This window comes from Jaculus jaculus, chromosome 17 (assembly GCF_020740685.1).
Source record: "Jaculus jaculus isolate mJacJac1 chromosome 17, mJacJac1.mat.Y.cur, whole genome shotgun sequence".
In the NCBI taxonomy this organism is placed as follows: domain Eukaryota; kingdom Metazoa; phylum Chordata; class Mammalia; order Rodentia; family Dipodidae; genus Jaculus; species Jaculus jaculus.
In genome coordinates, this window is record NC_059118.1 from 5859566 (window position 1) to 5878484 (window position 18919).

The following is an 18919-nucleotide window of genomic DNA, read 5'->3' on the forward strand; positions in this document are numbered from 1 at the left end:
CTGCAGTGGCTGGAGGCTTGGTGTGCTCATTCTCTCTTTATCTGGCTCTGTCCCTCTAGTAAATAAATAAAGTACTTTTTAAAGATATGTTAAAGTAAAGCAAGACAAAATTCTCCCACGGCATCTTGTTCCATTGGTTAACAAATTTCTTATCAGTTCATTTTCCTCTCCCACCTCGCTGTGATCAGCCAGACACACTGGTCGGCTTTCTATAGTTCAGACACTTTAAGGTAGTTTTGGCGTCAGGACTGTCTATCCCCTACACTCGTCACTCTCACTGCTTTAATCCCTCCCCAGGTTCTCTAGGAGACCTGAAGTCCACATTGCTGAGCTCACAGGACTGGCCTGCGCCTCTACCACCACTGTGTTTAAGAGCCTGACAAGAAAGTGTGAACCCTGACCTGGCATGGTGGCACACGCCTTTAATCCTAGCACTTGGGAGGCAGAGGTAGGAGGATCCCTGTGAGTTCAAGACCAGGCTGAGACTACGTGGTAAATTCCAGGTCAGCCTGGGCTAGAGGGAGAGCCTACCTAGAAAAACCAGAAAGTTTAGAATGAAAAAAAAAAAAAAAAACAAGAAAGAAAGTAAGTAAATAAGGAGAAAAGAAAGTGTGGCGCTGGAGAGATGGTTTAGCCATTAAGACATTTGCCTGCAAAGCCAAAGGACCCAGGTTTGATTCCCCAGGACCCATGTAAGCCAGATCAGGACCCACGCAGATGCATAAGGTGGTGCCTGCATCTGGAGTTCGTTTGCAGCGGCTGGAGGCCCTGGTGCACCCATTCTCTCTCTCTCTCTCACTTGTTCTCTACCTGCATCTTTCTCTAATAAATAAATAAATAAATAAAATAAACGAAAGGGAAAAAAGTAAAACTGAAAAAGACAGGACGTATTTCTTCTTCCTTTTAGAAAGAAAGAAAGAAAAAGAGAGAAAGAAAGAAAGTGTGAACCTTGGGCCAGGGCGGTGGCCAGTTCTGCTCTTTGTTTTTTTTTATTGCAGTTACCTTCCTGTTACTGGCAGAAAGCACTTGACCCCAAGCGGTCTGTGGGAGGAAAAGGGTCATTTTGGCTTACAGACTGGAGGGAAGCTCCACGAGGGCAGGGAACACGTAGCATGAGCAGAGGCTGGACATCACCTCGTGGCCGACGTCAATTGGACAATAGCAGCAGGAGAGTGTGCCAAACACTGGCGAGGGGAAGCTGGCTGTAACACCCTTGAGTCCACCTCAACACGCCTCCAACAAGGTTTCAGTTTCCAAATTGCCATCAAGTAGAGATCAAGCATTCAGAACATGTAAGTATATGGGGGACACCTGAATCAAACCACCACAACCATCACCACATTCTAAAAAAAAAAAGTATTTATTTATTTGCTTGCAAGCAGGTGTGGGGAGAGAATGGGTCCACCAGGGCCTCTGGCCGCTGCAAATGCACTCCGCATGCACACACCACTTTCTTTGAGCATCTGGCTTTCCGTGGGTTCTGAGGAACCAAGCCTGGGTCCTTGGCATTCACAGGCGAGAGTCTTAACCTCTAAGCCATCTGTCCAGCCCTCATCTTGTTTTTTTTTTTGAGGTAGGATCTCAATGTGGTCCAGGCTGACCTGGAACTCACTATGCAGTCTCAGGGTGGCCCTGAACTCAGTGATCCTCCTACCTCTGCTTCCCCAGTGCTGGGACTAAAGGCGTGCACCCCCAGCCAGGCCCAGCTCATCGTATTTTTATTGTGTGTGGAAACTGGAGTAGAACATGAGGCGTTCTCCTCTATAACTCATCTTCATGTTTCCCTGAGACAAAGCCTCTCTCCGAACGTAGAGCCTCCATTTATTCTGTGAAACTAGATGACCACCAAGCCCCACTGCTGCCTTCCAGTGCTGACATGAGCAGCCAGACTCAGCTTTTTTTTTTTTTAATTTTTTTTATGTTTTTGGTTTTTCGAGGGAGGGTTTCACTCTAGCTCAAGCTGACCTGGAATTCACTATGTAGTCTCAGGGTGGCCTCAAACTCACGGAGATCCTCCCACCTCTGCCTCCCGAGTGCTGGGACAGCTTTTGACATGAATGCTGGGACTGAACTCAGGTCCTCATGCTCGCCCAGCAAGCACCTTATCCACTGAGTCATTTTCTCAGCTCCTATGGTCATGTTTTATTTTGTTTATGGGTACTGGTTAGCACACATGTGTATGAGCACTTCAGGACCTCTTTCCACCGAAATGAACATCAAACCGCGAGTCACTTTTTGTGTCTGGTTTTATGTGAGTGCTGGGGAATCAAACCTGGGCCAGCAGGCTTTGCAAGAAAGCAGCTTTAACTTCTGGGCGATCTCCCCAGCTCACATATATATGTGTGTGTGTGTGTGTGTGTGTGTGTGTGTGTGTGTGTGTGTGTCTTTATTTTTATAAATCCAGCCATGTTGACACAGGACTTTTTACTTAAATATTTTATTTATTTATTTATTTATTTATTTATTTATTTATTTATTTATTTGACAGAGAAAGAGGGAGAGAGAGAGAGAGAATGGGCACACCAGGGCCTCCAGCCACTGCAGATGAACTCCACCACACATGTGCGTCCCCTTGTGCATCTGCCTAACATGGGTCCTGGGCAATCAAACCTGGGTCCATTGGCTTTGTAGGCAAATGCCTTAACCACTAAGCCATCCCTCCAGCCCTTTATATATTTTATTTTTTTATATATTTTATTTTTATTTATTTATTTGAGAGAAAGAGGGAGGGAGAGCGAGAGAGAGGAAGAAACACAGAATGGGCCTGCCAGGGCCTTCAGCCACTGCAAACAAACCCCAGATGCATGTGCCACCTTGCCATCTGGCCTATGTGGGTACTGGGGAATCAAACCTAGGTCCTTAGGCTTCAAAGTCAAGCGCCTTAACTGCTAAACCATCTCTTCGGTCTCCCCCCCTCCAAGTATTTTTAAACAGAAGCTCCATGTTTCATTTTCTAATAGGGTGACCCTCACTGAGATCCTTTTCTAATTGTTCTGCTTGCTTCCAGTTCCGCAGTTTCCCAAATGAGCTTTAGGATCTTTGTGACCAGAACCAGGCACACTTCCCCCACTCATGGAAGTTGGAATTTTTATTTGGAACACACTAAACCTTCGTGAGTCTGAGTAATCCTTTTTGCTTAAGTCTATTTTTATACCTTTCAGGATTTCAGGAATATCTGAAGATATTCTTCCAACTTGAGCTCAATTTCCAAGCGTTTTCTATTCTTTTATTGCGATGGAGCTCACTACATTTCACTGGCTCCTGGTCAACAGGAGGTGAGGTGAGGTCGTTTCCTCCACCGTGTGCTCCAGCTACGACAGGAAGCCCTAAAGCAATGAGGCCAAACTACCATATACTGAAATCTGAACTGTGAGCCAAAGTCCTCTTCTTAAATTTGCTTACCTCAGTGGGTTTTTTGTGTGTGTTGGGGGTGGGGGTTAAATATGGTCTTAAGTATTGAATCCAGGGCTCCATTCTTGTCAGGTCTTCTACCACTGAGCTGCACCCCCAAAGCCATTTTATCTCAGATATTTTGTTATAGTGATGGGAAATTGCCTAACACAGATGGGAAGTCTTTAGGATCATCTTTGCAAAATGTCTCCATTTTCCCTTGTGGTCACAATTGCTCACAGCATTGTCACATGAAAATTTTGAGCATTCCTGTCCCAAAGATGTGTAAAATCCCACACATGCATGCTATACTCAGAATTCAAGATTTCATGCTCCAGGGTTGGAGAGGTGGCTCAGCAGTTAAAGGCGCTTGCTTGCAAAGCTTGATAGCCAGGGGTCAATTCCGCAGTACCCACGGAAAGCCAGGTGGACAAAGTGGCGCATGCGTCTGGAGTTCATTTGTAGTGGCTGGAGGCCTTGGTACATCCATACTCACTGTCTGCCTCTTTCTGTCTCTCCCTCTCTCAAATAAATATATCAATTTAATTAAATAAATGTTTTTGTCTGGCTAAGTGGATATATTATACCCATCAGACTGCCCTCTAAATACTTATGTTTATGTGTATGTGTAATATATATATATATATGTGTGTGTGTGTGTGTGTGTGTGTGTGTATATATATACATACACACACACACACACACACACACACACACACATATGTTTTTCAAGGTAGGGTCTCACTCTAGCTCAGACCAACCTGGAATTCACTATGTAGTCCCAGAGTGGCCTCAAACTCATGGCAACCCTCTCACCTCTGCCTCCCAAGTGCTGGGATTAAAGGCATGTGCCACCACGCCCTGTTTATGACCATATATTAATGCTACTCTCACTTTTGGTTAGAGAAGCCTCTCTTTTCAGACGGTGGAAACCACTGGGGTGACTCAAAATTCACCAGATGTATCAAGGTAGGGTCTCACTCTAGCTCAGACTGACCTGGAATTCACTATGCAGTCCCAGGCTGGCCTCAAACTCCCAAAAATCCTCCTACCTAAACCTCAACCTCCTGAGTGCTGGGATTAAAAGTGTGAGCCACCACGCCCAGCCTACAGATTATTAGAAGAAAAAAAAAAAAAGAAAACTTTCAAGGCCAGGGGTGGGACGCCTTCCAGTGAGCTGTTCACCAGGGAGGCCGCTGGTGCTCCCAAAACATTACAGGCCATTGCCAAGGCTCGTGGTTGCCCACAAGAACTAGATGGTGAGAACCTCTGGCTGAAGACTCCACATGCCTGGGCTGCAGGTCACTGAGAAATGAAGCTGGAGCTGAGCTGGAAGCTGCCTCCCTGTTGACCAGCTGTCAGGACGCTGGAGAGAGCTTTGTAGTACTCAGCCTTTGGGAGAGAGAAGTCATCAACAGTGTTCACCAGCAGTGGACCATGTGAGGTTTAAGCTGACCAGCCAGGTGAGATGTGTCAGCTGGTACAATAGTGGCAGGTCTGTTACAGGGGAAACATCAGCTCTCTGATTAGACCAGAGGCCGGTCTAATCATGCCTGGTACTGAAAACCTAGTCACGCTGGTATGGTGGCACACACCTTTAATCCCAGCACTCAGGAGGCAGAGGTAGGAGGAGCGCCATGAGTTTGAGGCCAGCCTGGAGCTACAGAGTGAGTTCCAGGTCAGCCTGGCCCAGAGTGAGACCCTACCCTGAAAACAACAACAAAAACCTAGTCAAAAGCCTATGGCTGGGAAGGTCATGAGCCCCAGGGGAATAACAACTGTTTCTATTATGCCCACTAAACTGCCCTCTGAACACTCTTATGTTTATGCCCATATATTAATGCTACTCTCATTTTTGGTTAGAGAAGCTTGTCTTTTCAGATGGCAGAGCCCACTAGGGTGACGGAAAATTCACCATACTGCTGAGAAGTGACGGAATGTTCAGCACTAAGACATTTCTGTCACATCCTCCACAGTTCAGGGCCTACTGTGGAAGGTGACTGGAAGAATGCAGGAGCCAAAGGAAGGAGAGGAATGCTTACAATGCTGTCATCCAGACACAAAGTGGCCTAGATATTCCTGACCTCACAGCCACCTACACAAGACCTGAATAATGACAGGAAGAAATGATGACATCAAAATCGACGATGGGCTGGAGGGAGGCTTAGCGGTTAAGGCATTTGCCTGCAAAGCCTAAAGACCCAGGTTCTATCCCCCAGTACCCACATAAGCCAGATGCACAAGGTGGCACATGTGTCTGAATTTCTTTGCAGTGGCTGGAGGCTCTGATGCGCCCATTTTCTGTCTTTCTATCTGCCTCTTTCTCTCTCTTTCTCTGAAATAAATTTCAAAAATTTTAAAAAATAGATGAGACTATTTGGAAAGAAAGGATTCAATGGAGAGAGGATTGGGGGAAAAGGAGGGAGAAAGGCAAGAGGGGTTTATAATCATGGAATTAAAATATATTTTTTATTTGACAGAGGAAGAAGGGGATAGAATGAGTGGGTGCGCCAGGGCCTCCAGCCACTGCAAACAAACTCCAGAAGCATGCGCCCCCTTGTGCATCTGGCTAACGTGGGTCCTGGGGAATTGAACCTCAGTCCTTTGGCTTTGCAGACAAACGCCTTAACTGCTAGCCATCCCTCCAGCTCCTGGAATTTTGTTTATATTTGTGGAAGTTGTCAATAAAAAAGTTGAAAATGGGGCTGAGCATGGTGGCACGTGCCTTTAATCCCAGCACTTGGGAGGCAGAGGTAGGAGGATTCCTTCCTTCTTTTTTTTTTTTTTTTTTTTTTGTTTGTTTGTTTGTTTTAATTTATTTATTTGTAAGCACAGAAAGATAGAGAGATGACAGACAGAAAGAATGGACACACCAGGGCTTCCAGCCACTGCAAATGAACTTCAGATGCATGTGCCACGATGTGCATCTGGCTTTATGTGGATACCGGCGAATTGAACTCCAGGTTGTTAGGCTTTATAGGCAAGCGTCTTAACTGCTGAGCCATCTCTGCAGCCCCCTTTCCTTCTTTCTTGATACCTTCCCTACTTCTGGCCCTATCTATTCCCACTGGGATATGTTGTAAATTGATCTTGGTATCTGTCATGATGTTATCTCCTTTCAAAGACTTTTTCTAGTCTGTTTGCAAATGCTTGCTGCTTTTTTACTTTGATTCTGTTGGACTTTGTCAACTATGGTTTTCTTCATATATCCACAATTATTCAACTTATTGGAAAATGCATGTTGGACTGTTATGTTACAGTTTACTCTGCAATGTGGTTCAAGACAGCCCTTTTCTTTGGTCAGTGATGCACATTTTCTTTACAAGCAATGTCGAGGAGGTAATGAGAGATAACTGTCTGGTGAGCTGCAAACTTTTACTACCCACTTCCTCTAAGGGACACCACTCCCTTGCAGGGAGCCTTGGCCTCTAGCAGAAGCGATGATGCCTTCACCAAGCACCTTCCTTTTGACTTCCCATCAGTCGCTGCTCTCACCCACCAGAGTGTTCTTGGGTGGGAAGTGGTGAGTTACACCAGGTGGGTGTGGGGAAGGAAAGCTGAGGGAGGAGTGAGGGAGAAGGGCAGGAGCTGTGAGGAGAGAAAGCAAAGAGCATGAAGGCGAGGGGAGAGTGGGCAGGCAGGAGAACTTGGGGAGGTACCCTCTCGGGAGGGCACACACAGCAGGGACAGTCGGGGCGGGGACAGAAGTAGCTGTGGTTTGTGGAAGGGGATGGAGGGCAGGGTCAAGATATAGGGTGGGGTGCTGCGGGCCAGGGCTTAAGGAGAGGTAGCCTGAGGAGGGAGGGAACAGGAGGGCTTTATCTCCCTCATCCTGAGGACTGTGGTTCTGAGATGTCTTTTTATTTTATTTCACTTATTAGAGACAAAGAGTGGGAGAGGGGGAGAGAATGGGCATACCAGGGCCTCAAGCCACTGGAAATGAACTCCAGATGTATGCATCACCTTGTGCATCTGGCTTACGTGGAGCCTGGAGAATTGAACGTGGGTCCTTAGGCTTCACCTTAACCACTAAGCCATCTCTCCAGCCCCTGAGATGCCTTTCTTTCTGCCTTTGAAAGGGGAAATGACTCTATTTAGTGGCCACATCCCAGTCTTGTTTTCCTGTCTCCTGGGATAAAGGGCAGGAAAGGACAGATGTTCTTGAACCCTGGCGCAGGCAGCCCACGTCTCTTCAGGGAACCATGGTGACACTGGCTTCAGGATAGTCCTGGACAGGACGGGAACACTCGGGAGAATTCAGGATAGCAGGCGACACTGGTCAGAACACACAAGGCAGGCAGGGGCAACTGGGATGTCTGAGCCTGCAGAATTCATTCCAAAGTCCCCAGGGCCTGAGACAAGATTCTCCGTTCAAGTTCCGCATACCGGGGAAGGAGGGCCTCATAGGCCTGGAGGGGCAGAAAGAATTAATTTATAAAGGGGTACATGGTTCAGGACTGTGTGTGCCTCTTACATCTGCTTAACTTGCTCTTAAAATTTTTTTGTTTTGATTTTTCGAAGTAGTCTCACTTTAGCTCAGGCTGTTCTAGAATTCACTACGTAGTCTGGGTGGCCTCGAACTCATGGCAGTCCTTCTACCTCTGCCTCCCCAATGCTGGGATTAAAGGCATGCATCATCGTGGCCAGTTACTGAGGTTATTTTTTAACACAGATAGTTTTCTAAGTTGGGTTCATTTAAATCTTTGAAAAAATTATTTTTAGCTGGGCATGGTGGGGCCCACCTTTAATTCCAGCACTCAGGAGGCACAGGCAGGAGGATTGCCAAGAGTTCAAGACCACCCTGAGACTACATAGTGAATTCCCAGGGTTAGAGGGAGACCCTACTTGGAAAAAAAAAAAAATATATATATATATATATATATATATATATATATATATATATGATGATATATATAATGTTGTGATGATGGGAAAAATGTTCAACTGTTCTGAGTTGGCTGAATGAAAACTGGCCTTTCCGAACATCCACATTACTGCAGGACTCTCTGGGGTCACAGGCATGTGTCATCACACCCAGCTGGCCTTCAACAGCAGTTAAGGCACTTGCTTGCATGCCAGGGCCAAACCAAAAAAATAATAATAATAATTTAGCAGGGCATGGTGGCACACACCTTTAATCCCAGCACTCTGGAGACAGAGGTAGGAGGATCGCTGTGAGTATGAAGCCAGCCTGAGACTACAGAGTGAATTCCAGGTTAGCCTGGGCTAGAGTGAGACCCTACCTCGAAAAACCAAAGAGGAGAGAAAAAAAAAAGGGGGGGAAGAAAAACCCTAGCTAATTTTCACAAAAATTCCAAGACAAAATTTGATGATTTCTCACCTGAGAAGCTCCAGGGCTTGGGGTGGCAGCCAGTTTGGGATTTGGAGCTATCTTCACAATGTCTGAAAAAGCCATGCCTGTCCCACCAGCAAGGCCTGGAAGGAAAAGATGATTTCATATCTACACACACTGCAAGTGAAGAGGTTAGCTGAACAACAGGTCACGTTGCAGAGACAAAACGCTCTAAAACCAGGGGCCACATGTGCAGCTCAGGGCCAGGGAGCCTGCTTGGCATAAATGCGATTAAGGGTTCATATTTCAGAAGCGATCAGGGTTCAATCCTAGACTAAAGTAAGAACAAAGGCAAAATGTGGGGCTGGAGAGATGGTTTAACAGTTAAGGCGCTTGCCTGTGAAGCCAAAGGATCCAGATTCAATTCCCCAGGACCGACATAAGCCAGATGCACAAGGGGCACATGCATCTGGAGTTCGTTTGCAGTTGCTGGAGGCTCTGGAGTGCCCATTCTCTCTCTGTCTCTCTTTTCTCTCACTCTCTCTGCTTGCAAATAAATAAATTTTTTTTTAAATTTTTTTTTGGTTCCTTTATTTATTTATTTATTTGAGAGCGACAGACATAGAGAGACAGATAGAGGGAGAGAGAGAGAATGGGCGCACCAGGGCTTCCAGCCACTGCAAACGAACTCCAGACGCGTGCACCCCCTCGTGCAGCTGGCTAACGTGGGACCTGGGGAACCGAGCCTCAAACCGGGGTCCTTAGGCTTCACAGGCAAGCGCTTAACCGCTAAGCCATCTCTCCAGCCCAAATATTTTTTTTTTAATTTAAAAGACACACAAAAATGTGGGGCCTGGAAAAGTGGCTTAATAGGTAAGGCACTTGCCTACAAAGCCTAAGAACCGAGGTTCGATTCCCCAGTACCCATGTAAGCCAGAAGCACAAGATGACACATGTGTCTGGACTTTGTTTGCAATGGCTGGAGGCCCTTCTGGCTTACATGGGTACTGGGGAATTGAACCTGAGTTACTTAGGTTTGGCAGGCAAGCAACGTAACCGCTAAGCCATCTCTCCAGCCACCATTCTTTTTTTATTTTTAATTTACTTATCTACAAGGAGAGAGAGAAAAAAAAATGGGGTTGCCAGGGCCTCTGGCCACTACAAATGGAACACCAGATACATGAATCATTTTGTGCATCTGGCTTTACACAGGAACTGTGTAACTGAACCAGGGTCATTAGGGTTTGCAGGCAAGTGCCTTAACCACTAAGCAATTTCTCCAGTTCTACTGCCCATTCTTTTTTTTTTGTTGTTGTTTTTTTGGTTTTTTTTTTTTTGTATTTTTATTACTTATATGAGAGTGACAGAGAAAGAGGCAGATAGAGAGAGAGAATGGGCACGCCTGGGCCTCCAGCCACTGCAAACGAACTCCAGATGTGTGCACCCCCTTGTGCATCTGGCTAACGTGGGTCCTGGGGAATCGAGCTTCAAACCAGGGTCCTTAGGCTTCACAGGCAAGCACTTAACCGCTAAGCCATCTCTCCAGCCCCCCCTTTTCTGTGTTTTTTTGAGGTAGGGTCTCACTCTAGCCTAGGCTGACCTGGAATTCACTATGTGGTCTTAGGGTGGCCTCGAACTCACAGTGATTCTCCTACCTCTGTCTCCCAAGTGCTGGGATTAAAGGCGTGCGCCACCACGCCCGGCTTCTGCTGCCCATTCTTACTTGAACCAACGTCTCTTACTGTTCCCGGAGCTTGCAGGGTTTTGTTTTGTTTTTCATATTTTTGTGTTTTTGCTAGCTCTGGAGTTCTCAGGTTTCTACTCCCCTACAGGCCTAGAGTTATAGGGCTGGAGAGATGGCTCAGCAGTTAAGGCACTTGCCTGCAAAGCCTAAGGACCCACGTTCAATCTCACTCCAGATCCCATGTAAGCCAGACACACAAAGGTGAGGCAAGTGCAAGATTGCACATGCACACTCGGTGGTACAAGCATCTGGGGTTTGATTTCAGTGGCTGAGGCTCTGGCGTGCCAATTCTCTCTCTCTCACTCACTCTCTCTAAAAAATGACTAGAGCTAAGATACACTTGACCATGCCAGCTGTTCATGTGAGTCCTGGGGCTTGAACTCCAGTGACCTCTCCAGCCTCCTCAGGCCTCATGCTTATACAGGAAGTGCTCTTACTATAAGCCATATCCTAAGCCCAATGTATTTATTTTTATTTAGGTTTTTTTTTTTTTTTTCAAGGTAGGGTCTCACTCTAGCTCTCACTGTCCTGGAATGTAGTTTCAGGCTGGCCTCCAACTCACAGAGATCCTCCTACCTCTGCCTCTTGAGTGCTGGGATTAAAGGTGTGCGCCACCATGCTGGGCTTACTTATTTATTTTTGTTTGTTTCTTGTTTCTTAAATATTTTATTTATTTATTTGAGACAGAGAAAGAGGCAGATAGAGAAAATGGGTATAACAGGGCCTCTAGCCACTGCAAATGAATTCCAGATGCAGGTACCACCTTGTGAGTGAGACCCTACCTGAAAAAGACGAAATAAATAGATAACTAAATAAAAATAAAAGAAGTTACAAGTGGTGGCTGTGGTGTCACATGCTGGTAGGAAACTGCCGAAGAGGCAGAGGCAGGAGGATCAGGAGTTCGAAGCCAGCCTGGGCTCATATTTTCCTACTCACCTTTTCACCTCCACACACAACATACCTTACCACACCACACACACACACACAAAGAAGTGAAAAGTAGGGCTGGAGAGATGGCTTAGTGGTTCAGGTGCTTGCCTGCAAAGTAGGGACCCAGGTTCGAGTCCTTAGTACCCACATAAAGCCAGGAACACAAGGTGGCGTATGCATCTGGAATAAGTTTACAGTGGCTAGAGGCCCTGGAATTCCCATTCTCTCCTGCTTTCTCTCTCTCTTCCTCTTTCTCTTGCTCTCTCTCAAATAAAGAAAAAGAAAATATTTTTTTTTTAAAAGAATTTAGGGGAGCTAGGTGGAGGGGTTAGGAGAAAGAAAAAGAAGTTAAGCCAGGCGTGGTGGTGCACACCATGAATCCCAGCACTCAGGAGGCAGAGGCAGGAGGATCGCCATGAGTTCAAGGCCACTCTGAAACTACATAGTGAATTCCAGGTCAGAGTGAACTGGAGCGAGACCCTACCTTGGAAAAAAAAAAAAAATAGCAACAACAACAAAAGAAGTGAAAAGTAAACAGGGAAAGAATGGAACCTTGGGAGGGAAGGACAGACATCCTGAGGTGCACAGCAGCCAGGATCTCCTAGGCAGAGACAGGGTGGTTCACCTGAGGAAGTTGGGGCTTCCTGTAATGTGTGACTTTTCTGGGTGCCATTCATCAGAGCCATGGGCCTCGGGGAGCTGTCCAGGGTGCTGGACTCCTTGCCATTGTCCCCATGTCTTGCTCTGCTCTTGTTTGAAAAGATGGCTCTGGATTTCATCCGTGGGCACTGCCCTCAACTCCCACTAACCAGCTGTCCAGACCCACATCCACGGCCCTTAAGCATAATGTGGCCTTTTCCAGTTTCCCTCTTCAGGGCTGGAGAGATGGCTTAGCGGTTAAGGTTCAATTCCTCAGATCCCACCTAGGCCAGATGCACATGGTTGTTGTACATGCATCTGGAGTTCTTTTGCAGTGGCCAGAGGCCCTGGTGCACCTGTTCTCTCTCTCTCTCTTCCTCTCATAAAGAATTTTTTAATTTTTGGTTTTTCAAGGTAAGGTCTCACTCTAGCCCAGACTAACCTAGAATTCACTATGTAGTCTCAGGGAGGCCTTGATCCTCCTACCTCTGCCTTCCCAAGCGCTGAGATTAAAGGCATGTGCCACCATGTCCAGCATAAATAATTTTTTTTAAGTCTGAAAACTCAGTTTCCCTTGGTAGACCCTGTGCCCCTTTTCCCACTCTAAGTAGAGAATAAAGGATATCCAGGCATGGTGGTGCATGCCTTTAATCCCAGCACTCGGGAGGCAGAGGTAGGAGGATCACTGTGAGTTCAAGGCCACCCTGAGACTACAGAGTGAATTCCAGGTCAGCCTAGGCTAGAGTGAGACCCTACCTTGAAAAAAAAGATAGAGAGAGAGAGAATAAGAGACAAAAGGAGGGGCTGGAGAGATGTCTCAGTGTTTAAAGCATTTGCTTGTGAAGCTTGATGGCCTGGGTTAGATTCCTTCATACCCATGTAAAAAGCCAGGCACACAAAGTGGCACATGCTCCTGGAGTCATCTGCAGTGGCAGGAGGCCCTGGTGTTGATTCCTTCTCTCTTTCTCTCCCTTTCCCTGTTTCTCCTAAATATATACTTTAAAGAAGTTATTTATTTATTTTAGAGAAAGAGAGGCAGATAGAAAGAGAGAGAATGGGCACTCCAGACAGATGTGCTACCTTGTGCATCTGGCTTTACGTGGGTCCTGGGCAATCGAACCTGGGTCCTTTGGCTTTGCAGATGAGCACATTAACCGCTAAGCCATCTATCTCTCCAGCCCCTAGATATAATATATACTTCTTCTTTTTTTAAAAGTACAAAGGATAAAGGTTGCTTCTTGCATGCTGGGAAGGAGACAAATGAGGCAAACATTCCCAAGACGCCACTGTTTCCGAACCCAGCTCCAGAGCAGCTGTTTATAGAGACAGCTGTGCCCCATCCCCGACCTACCGTGGAAAGCCCGGTACGCCGAACCCACGCAGGCCGAGTTGGCAGTGTCTGTGACATACACGGGGGCACCAAACACATCCGCGAGCACCTGGAAGGAAGCGCACAGAGGTCGCACCGCGTGAGTTACCTGTCAGAGAGCAGACAGCACTTTCCAGACCCGACTCTCCTTCCTCGTGTCTTCCGACCCCTTCCAACCAACCCTTCCAACCAACCGTTGTTGCCTTAAAAGAAACACACTTGGTCTTGAGCTTCTGGTCCAGCGGCGGGGGGGGGGGGGGGGGGTCATCGTGCACGGCTGGCACTACTACCTACCTGTAAGATGTCTTTATTGTGAGATGCCCCTCCGGTGGCCAAAATCTTAGTCTTGGGCACTGCAAGAGAAAAGATAAAAACAAAAAATCAGGGCTGGAGAGGTGGCTTAGAGGTTAAGGCACTTGTCCCCAAAGCCTAAAAATGCTTGTTCGAATCTCCAGGTCCCACATAGCCAGATGCAATAGAGATGCAAGCGTGCAACGTCGCACATGCGCACAGGGCCGCACATGTCTGGAGTTCGTTCCCGGTGGCTGAAAGGCCCTGGTGCACCCACTTTCTCTCTCCCTCAAAAACAACATAATAGTAAAGACAAATCTGAACTGGACGTGGCAGCTGCCCCAGGCGGAATGGGCTGCGTCCTAGTCCTGCCCGACGCGTGGCTTGTGAAGGGACACTCAGGACACCCAAAGCTGGCCCTCTCCAAGCAGGCCTGCCGCATGTGAGTTCTCTGTGACGCTCCTGTTCATCCATCTTTTTTTTTTTTTCAAGGCAGAGTCTCACTCTAGCCCAGGCTGACCTGGAATTCACTATGTAGTCTCAGGGTGGCCTCGAACTCATGGCCATCCTCCTACCTCTGCCTATTGAGTGCTGGGATTAAAGGCGTGTGCCAACATGCCAGGCTATCTTTTCATTTATTTTATTTTTTTAAATATTGTTTTTATTAGAGAGAGAAAATGGCCACACCAGGGCATCTGGCCACTCCAAACAAACTCCAGATGCATGTGCCACCTTGTGCATCTGGCTTACATGGGAACTGGAAAATTGAACCTAGGCCCTTACATTTCTTAGGCAATCGCCTTAACCACTAAGCCATCTCTCCAGCCCCACTTTTCTTTTTTTGAGCAAGGTCTCACTCTAGCGCACACGGACCTCGATCTAGTGCACACTGACCTTGACCTCATGGTCACGCTCCTACTTTGGCTTTCAGGCATATGCTACCACATGTGGTTGGATTTATCCACGTTTTAAAAACGATTTTAGGACATGTGTTTATTGCCAAATGTTCACATAAGGACTCCTTTTGATTAGCTGAGGTAATAAAAACAAAGTAACAAGCCCAGCTATATTTTTATATTCACCCCTTTATATGAACGCATCAATGAGTTATGATCTACAGTTCTGCAGAAAAAAACTTATTTATTTATATACATATATGCACACACATATATACATACATACATATATATAATTTTTTTGGTTTTTTTGATTTTTCAAAGTAGAATCTCACTCTAGCCCAGGCTGACCTGGAATTCCCTCTATAATCTCAGGGTGACCTTGAACTCATGGCAATCCTCCTAGCTCTGTCTCCCAAGTGCTAGGATTAAAGGCGTGCACCACCACACCCAGCTATATTTTTTATTTTAGAGAAACTGAGTGAGAGAGAGAGAGAGAGAATTGGTGCACCAGTGCCTCAGCCACTGATATCAAACTCCAGACACTTGCGCCACCTAGTGGGCATGTGTAATCTTGCATTTGCCTCACCTTTGTGTGTTTGGGTAATGTGGGATCTAGAGAGTCAAACATGGGTCCTTAGGCTTCGCAGGCAAGCTCCTTAACCGCTAAGCCATCTCTCCAGCCCAGAAAAAATAACTTTATATTTTTTGAAAATAAAGTTAAAAAATTATTTATTTGAAGCTGAACAGATGGCTCAGCAGTTAAGGTGCTTGCCTGCAAAGCCAAAGGACCCATGTTCAATTCCCCAGGACCCACATAAGCCAGATGCACAGGTGGAACATGAGTGTGGAGTTCATTTACTGTGGCTGTAGCTAGTGCACCCATTCTCTTTATCTCTCTTTTAAATAAACAGATAAAAATTTTTAAAAATTCAAATTATTTAGTTGAAGCCAGGCATGGTGGCACTTTCATCCCAGCACTTGGGAGACAGGTAGGAAGATCACTGTGAGTTCAAGGCTATCCTGAGACTACATAGTGAATTCCAGGTCAGTCTGGACTAGAGTGAAACCCTACCTTGAAAAATCAAAAAAAAAAAATTATTTGAGGTTGGAGAGATGGATCAGCAGGTAAGGTGCTTGCCTGTAAAGCCCAAGGACCTGAACTCAATTCCCCAGTACCTGGGTAAGCCAGATGCACAAGGTGGCACATGTGTTTGGAGTTCATTTGCAGCGGCTGGAGGCCCTGGTGCACCTTTTTCCCTCTCTCAATCTCTCAAATAAATAAATAAATAATTTAAAAAATATTTATATGAAAGAGAGAGACAGAAGGGACAGAAAGAGAGAGAGAAAGAGAGAGAGAGAGCGAGAGAGAGCAAGAGAATGGGCGCACCAGGGCCTCCAGCCACTGTAAACAAACCCCAGACACATGTGCCACTTTGTGCATCTGGCTTACATAGGTACTGGGGAATCAAACCTGGGTCCTTAGGCTTTGTAGGAAGACATTTTAACTGCTAAACCATCCCTCCAACCCCATAAAATTTTTTAGTTTTTTTTTTTTTTTTTGAGATAGGGTCTTACTCTAGCCCAGGTTGACCTGGAACTCACTCTGTAGTCCCAGTCTGGCCTTGAACTCACAGCCATCCTCCTACATCAGCCTCTCAAGTGCTGGGAATAAAGGCATGCATTGCTATGCCTAGCAGTTGCAAAAAAAAAAATCTTTAATTACTTTATTTATGTGCACATATGTGTGTATATGCACACACTAGGGTCTCTTGCCACTGCAAATGAGTGCCAGTCTAGCTTTATCTAAGTACCGGGCAACTGAACTTGGGCAAGAAGGCTTTGCAAGCGAGTATCTTTAACCACTGATCCATCTTCCCAGCCCCATGCAGAAGAATCTTTAATATGATAAATTGCTAGGCCGTTCAAAAGAGCAAGCCAAGTGTGGTGGCGCACACTTTTAATCCCAGAACTTTGGAGACAGAGGTAGAAGGAACACTATGAGCTCAAGGCCACTCTGGGATTATAGAGTGAGTTCCAGGTCAGCCTGGGCTAGAGTAAGACCATACCTTGGGGGAAAAAAAAAGGACAAAAAAACACATTGGCGCATGCATCTGGAGTTCGTTTGCAGTGGCTGGAAGCCCAGGCACATCTTTCTCTCTCTCTCTCTCTCCCTCCCTCTTTCTGTCAAATAAATAAAAAAAAAAATTTATTTTAAAAATTAAAAAAAAACACCACAGATGGTGGTGGAAGGAGAGTATGATCATGGCATGGCATATAGTCTATATGTATGAAAGATGTTGGGCTGGAGAGGTGGCTTAGCAATTAAGGCACTTGCCTGTGAAGCCTAAGGATGCAGGTTCAATTCTCTAGTACCTACATAAGCCAATGCACAAGGTGACACATGCACCTAGAATTTGTTTGCAGTTGCTATAAGCCCTGGCACATTTCATTCTCCCTCTATCTGCTTCTCTCTCTCTCAAATAAACAAACAAAATATTGAAAACTAGAAAGTTGCCAATACAGTTAAAAAAATACACATGCTTAGTTTAAGCTACCCTCTCCTCTGCCTCATCTCCCTTTCCCTCTAGGATTTCTTACATTTTTCCCCCACATAGGCTCTTGCTCTAGCTCAGCCTCACCTGGAATTGGGCCTCCCTCCTGAGAGCTGGGATTGAAGGTGTGCACCACCACGCCCAGGTATTTTTCCCTTTTGCTTCAGTCATTCAAGGTCTGCTACTTTCCCCACCCTTCTCCCTGGGAGCCTCCCCCTCCCTCTCATGGGCTCCTTTCTAGTTTTCTGGCATCTGTGCACACGTTCTCCCACAATACACACCCACATATATAAAGGTTTTAAGAGAGGATCCGCCTGAGAGAGAGCATATGGTGTTTGTCTTTCTACACCTGGGTTACCTCACAAAGCAAGAATAGAAAGAAATTGTCTTAAATTTGTAAGTGCCATAGAACCTATCTTTACAACATTTTTTTGGGGGGGGGTGTCTTCCATCTCTTCCTTCCAAGTGCTGGGATTATAGGCATGTTCCACTATGCTTGGCTCATTTGATAATTCAGAAAATAGGGGTCAGGTGTGGTGCGGCACATCTTTAGTCACAGCACTCAGGAGGCAGAGGCAGGAGGATTGCTGTGAGTTTGAGGCCAGCCTGGAAGTACAGAATGAGTGCCAGGTCAGTCTGGGCTAGAAAGAACTTATCTTGAAAAAAAAAAAAAAAAAGTGAAGCCAGGCGTGGTGGTGCACACCTTTAATCCCAGCACTTGGGAAGCAGAGGCAAGAGGATCACTGTGAGTTCGAGGCCACCGTGAGACTACATAGTGAATTCCAGGTCAGCCTAGGCTAGAGTGAGACCCCACTTTGAAAAACAAAAAAACAAAAACAAAAAAAAAAAAGTGAGAAAATAGGAGTCTGGGGAGATTGCTCAGTGGTTAGTGGCAGTTCCTTAAAAGCCTGCCAGAGTGAGTTCGATTCTCCAGTAGCCATGTAGAGCCAGATGCACAGGGTAGTGCATGCATCTGGAGGTTGTTTGCAGTGGCAAGAGGCCCTAGTGCATCCATTCCCCCCCTTCTCTCTGCTTGCAAGTAAATAAATAGAAATATTTTTTAATATTTTATTTATTTTTATGAGAGAGAGAGCATGCAAGAGAATTGGGATGACAGTGTCTCTAGCCACTGCAATCCAACTCCAGATGCATATGCCACTTTGTACACATAGGTGACCTTGTGTGCAGGCATCACGTGGGTTCTGGACAGCTGAACCCAGGTCCCTGGGCTTCACAGGCAAGCGCCTGAACTGCTAAGCCATCTCTTTAGCCCCTACTTATTTTATTTTACTTTTTGAGAGAGAAAGAGAGGAAGAGGGAGAGAAAGAGAATGGGTGCACCAGGGCCTCTAGCCACTGCAAGTGAACTCCAGATGCAATGTGCCACCTTGTGCATCTGGCTTACATGGGTACTGGGGAATAACATCTGGCGTGCCCATTCTTTCTCTCTCCCTCTATCTGTCTTTCTCTCTGTGTCTGTCGCTCTCAAATAAATAAATTTTAAAAAAGATAACTAAAATAAGCCAAGTGTGGTGGCACACACCTTTAATCCCAGCACTTGGGAGGCAGAGGCAGAAGGATCATCATGAGTTCAAGGCCATCCTGAAACTACATAGTGAATTCCAGGTCAGCCTGGGTTAGAATAAAACCCTACCTTAAAAACACCAGGGCTGGAGAGATGGCTCAGTGGTTAAGATGCTTGCCTGCAAAGGCTGGGTTTGATTCCCCAGTACTCACGTAAGGCCAGATGCACAAGGTGGCACATGCATGTGGAGGTTATTTACAGTGGCTACAGGCCCTGGCTCACCCATTC

General features: G+C 46.2%; 1 protein-coding gene and 1 non-coding gene across 3 annotated transcripts in view; one reads left to right on the forward strand and one right to left on the reverse strand.

The window, feature by feature from the left end:
* Positions 1 to 6634: 6634 nt before the first annotated feature.
* Positions 6635 to 18919, reverse strand: part of Xylb (xylulokinase) — a 50099-nt gene continuing 37814 nt past the window's right edge. For both annotated transcript variants that reach the window (XM_045136431.1, XM_045136430.1), the window contains 4 exons: positions 13660 to 13718; positions 13348 to 13435; positions 8732 to 8826; positions 6635 to 7799 (listed from right to left, as the gene is read on the reverse strand). In XM_045136431.1, the coding sequence (XP_044992366.1) occupies positions 7722 to 7799; positions 8732 to 8826; positions 13348 to 13435; positions 13660 to 13718 (320 nt within the window). In that variant the 3' untranslated portion in view covers positions 6635 to 7721. The remainder of the gene's footprint in view (positions 7800 to 8731; positions 8827 to 13347; positions 13436 to 13659; positions 13719 to 18919) is intronic.
* Positions 8305 to 8378, forward strand: LOC123455679. Its single transcript, XR_006634062.1, has one exon. It is a non-coding gene; the product is annotated as a small nucleolar RNA Z40 (small nucleolar RNA).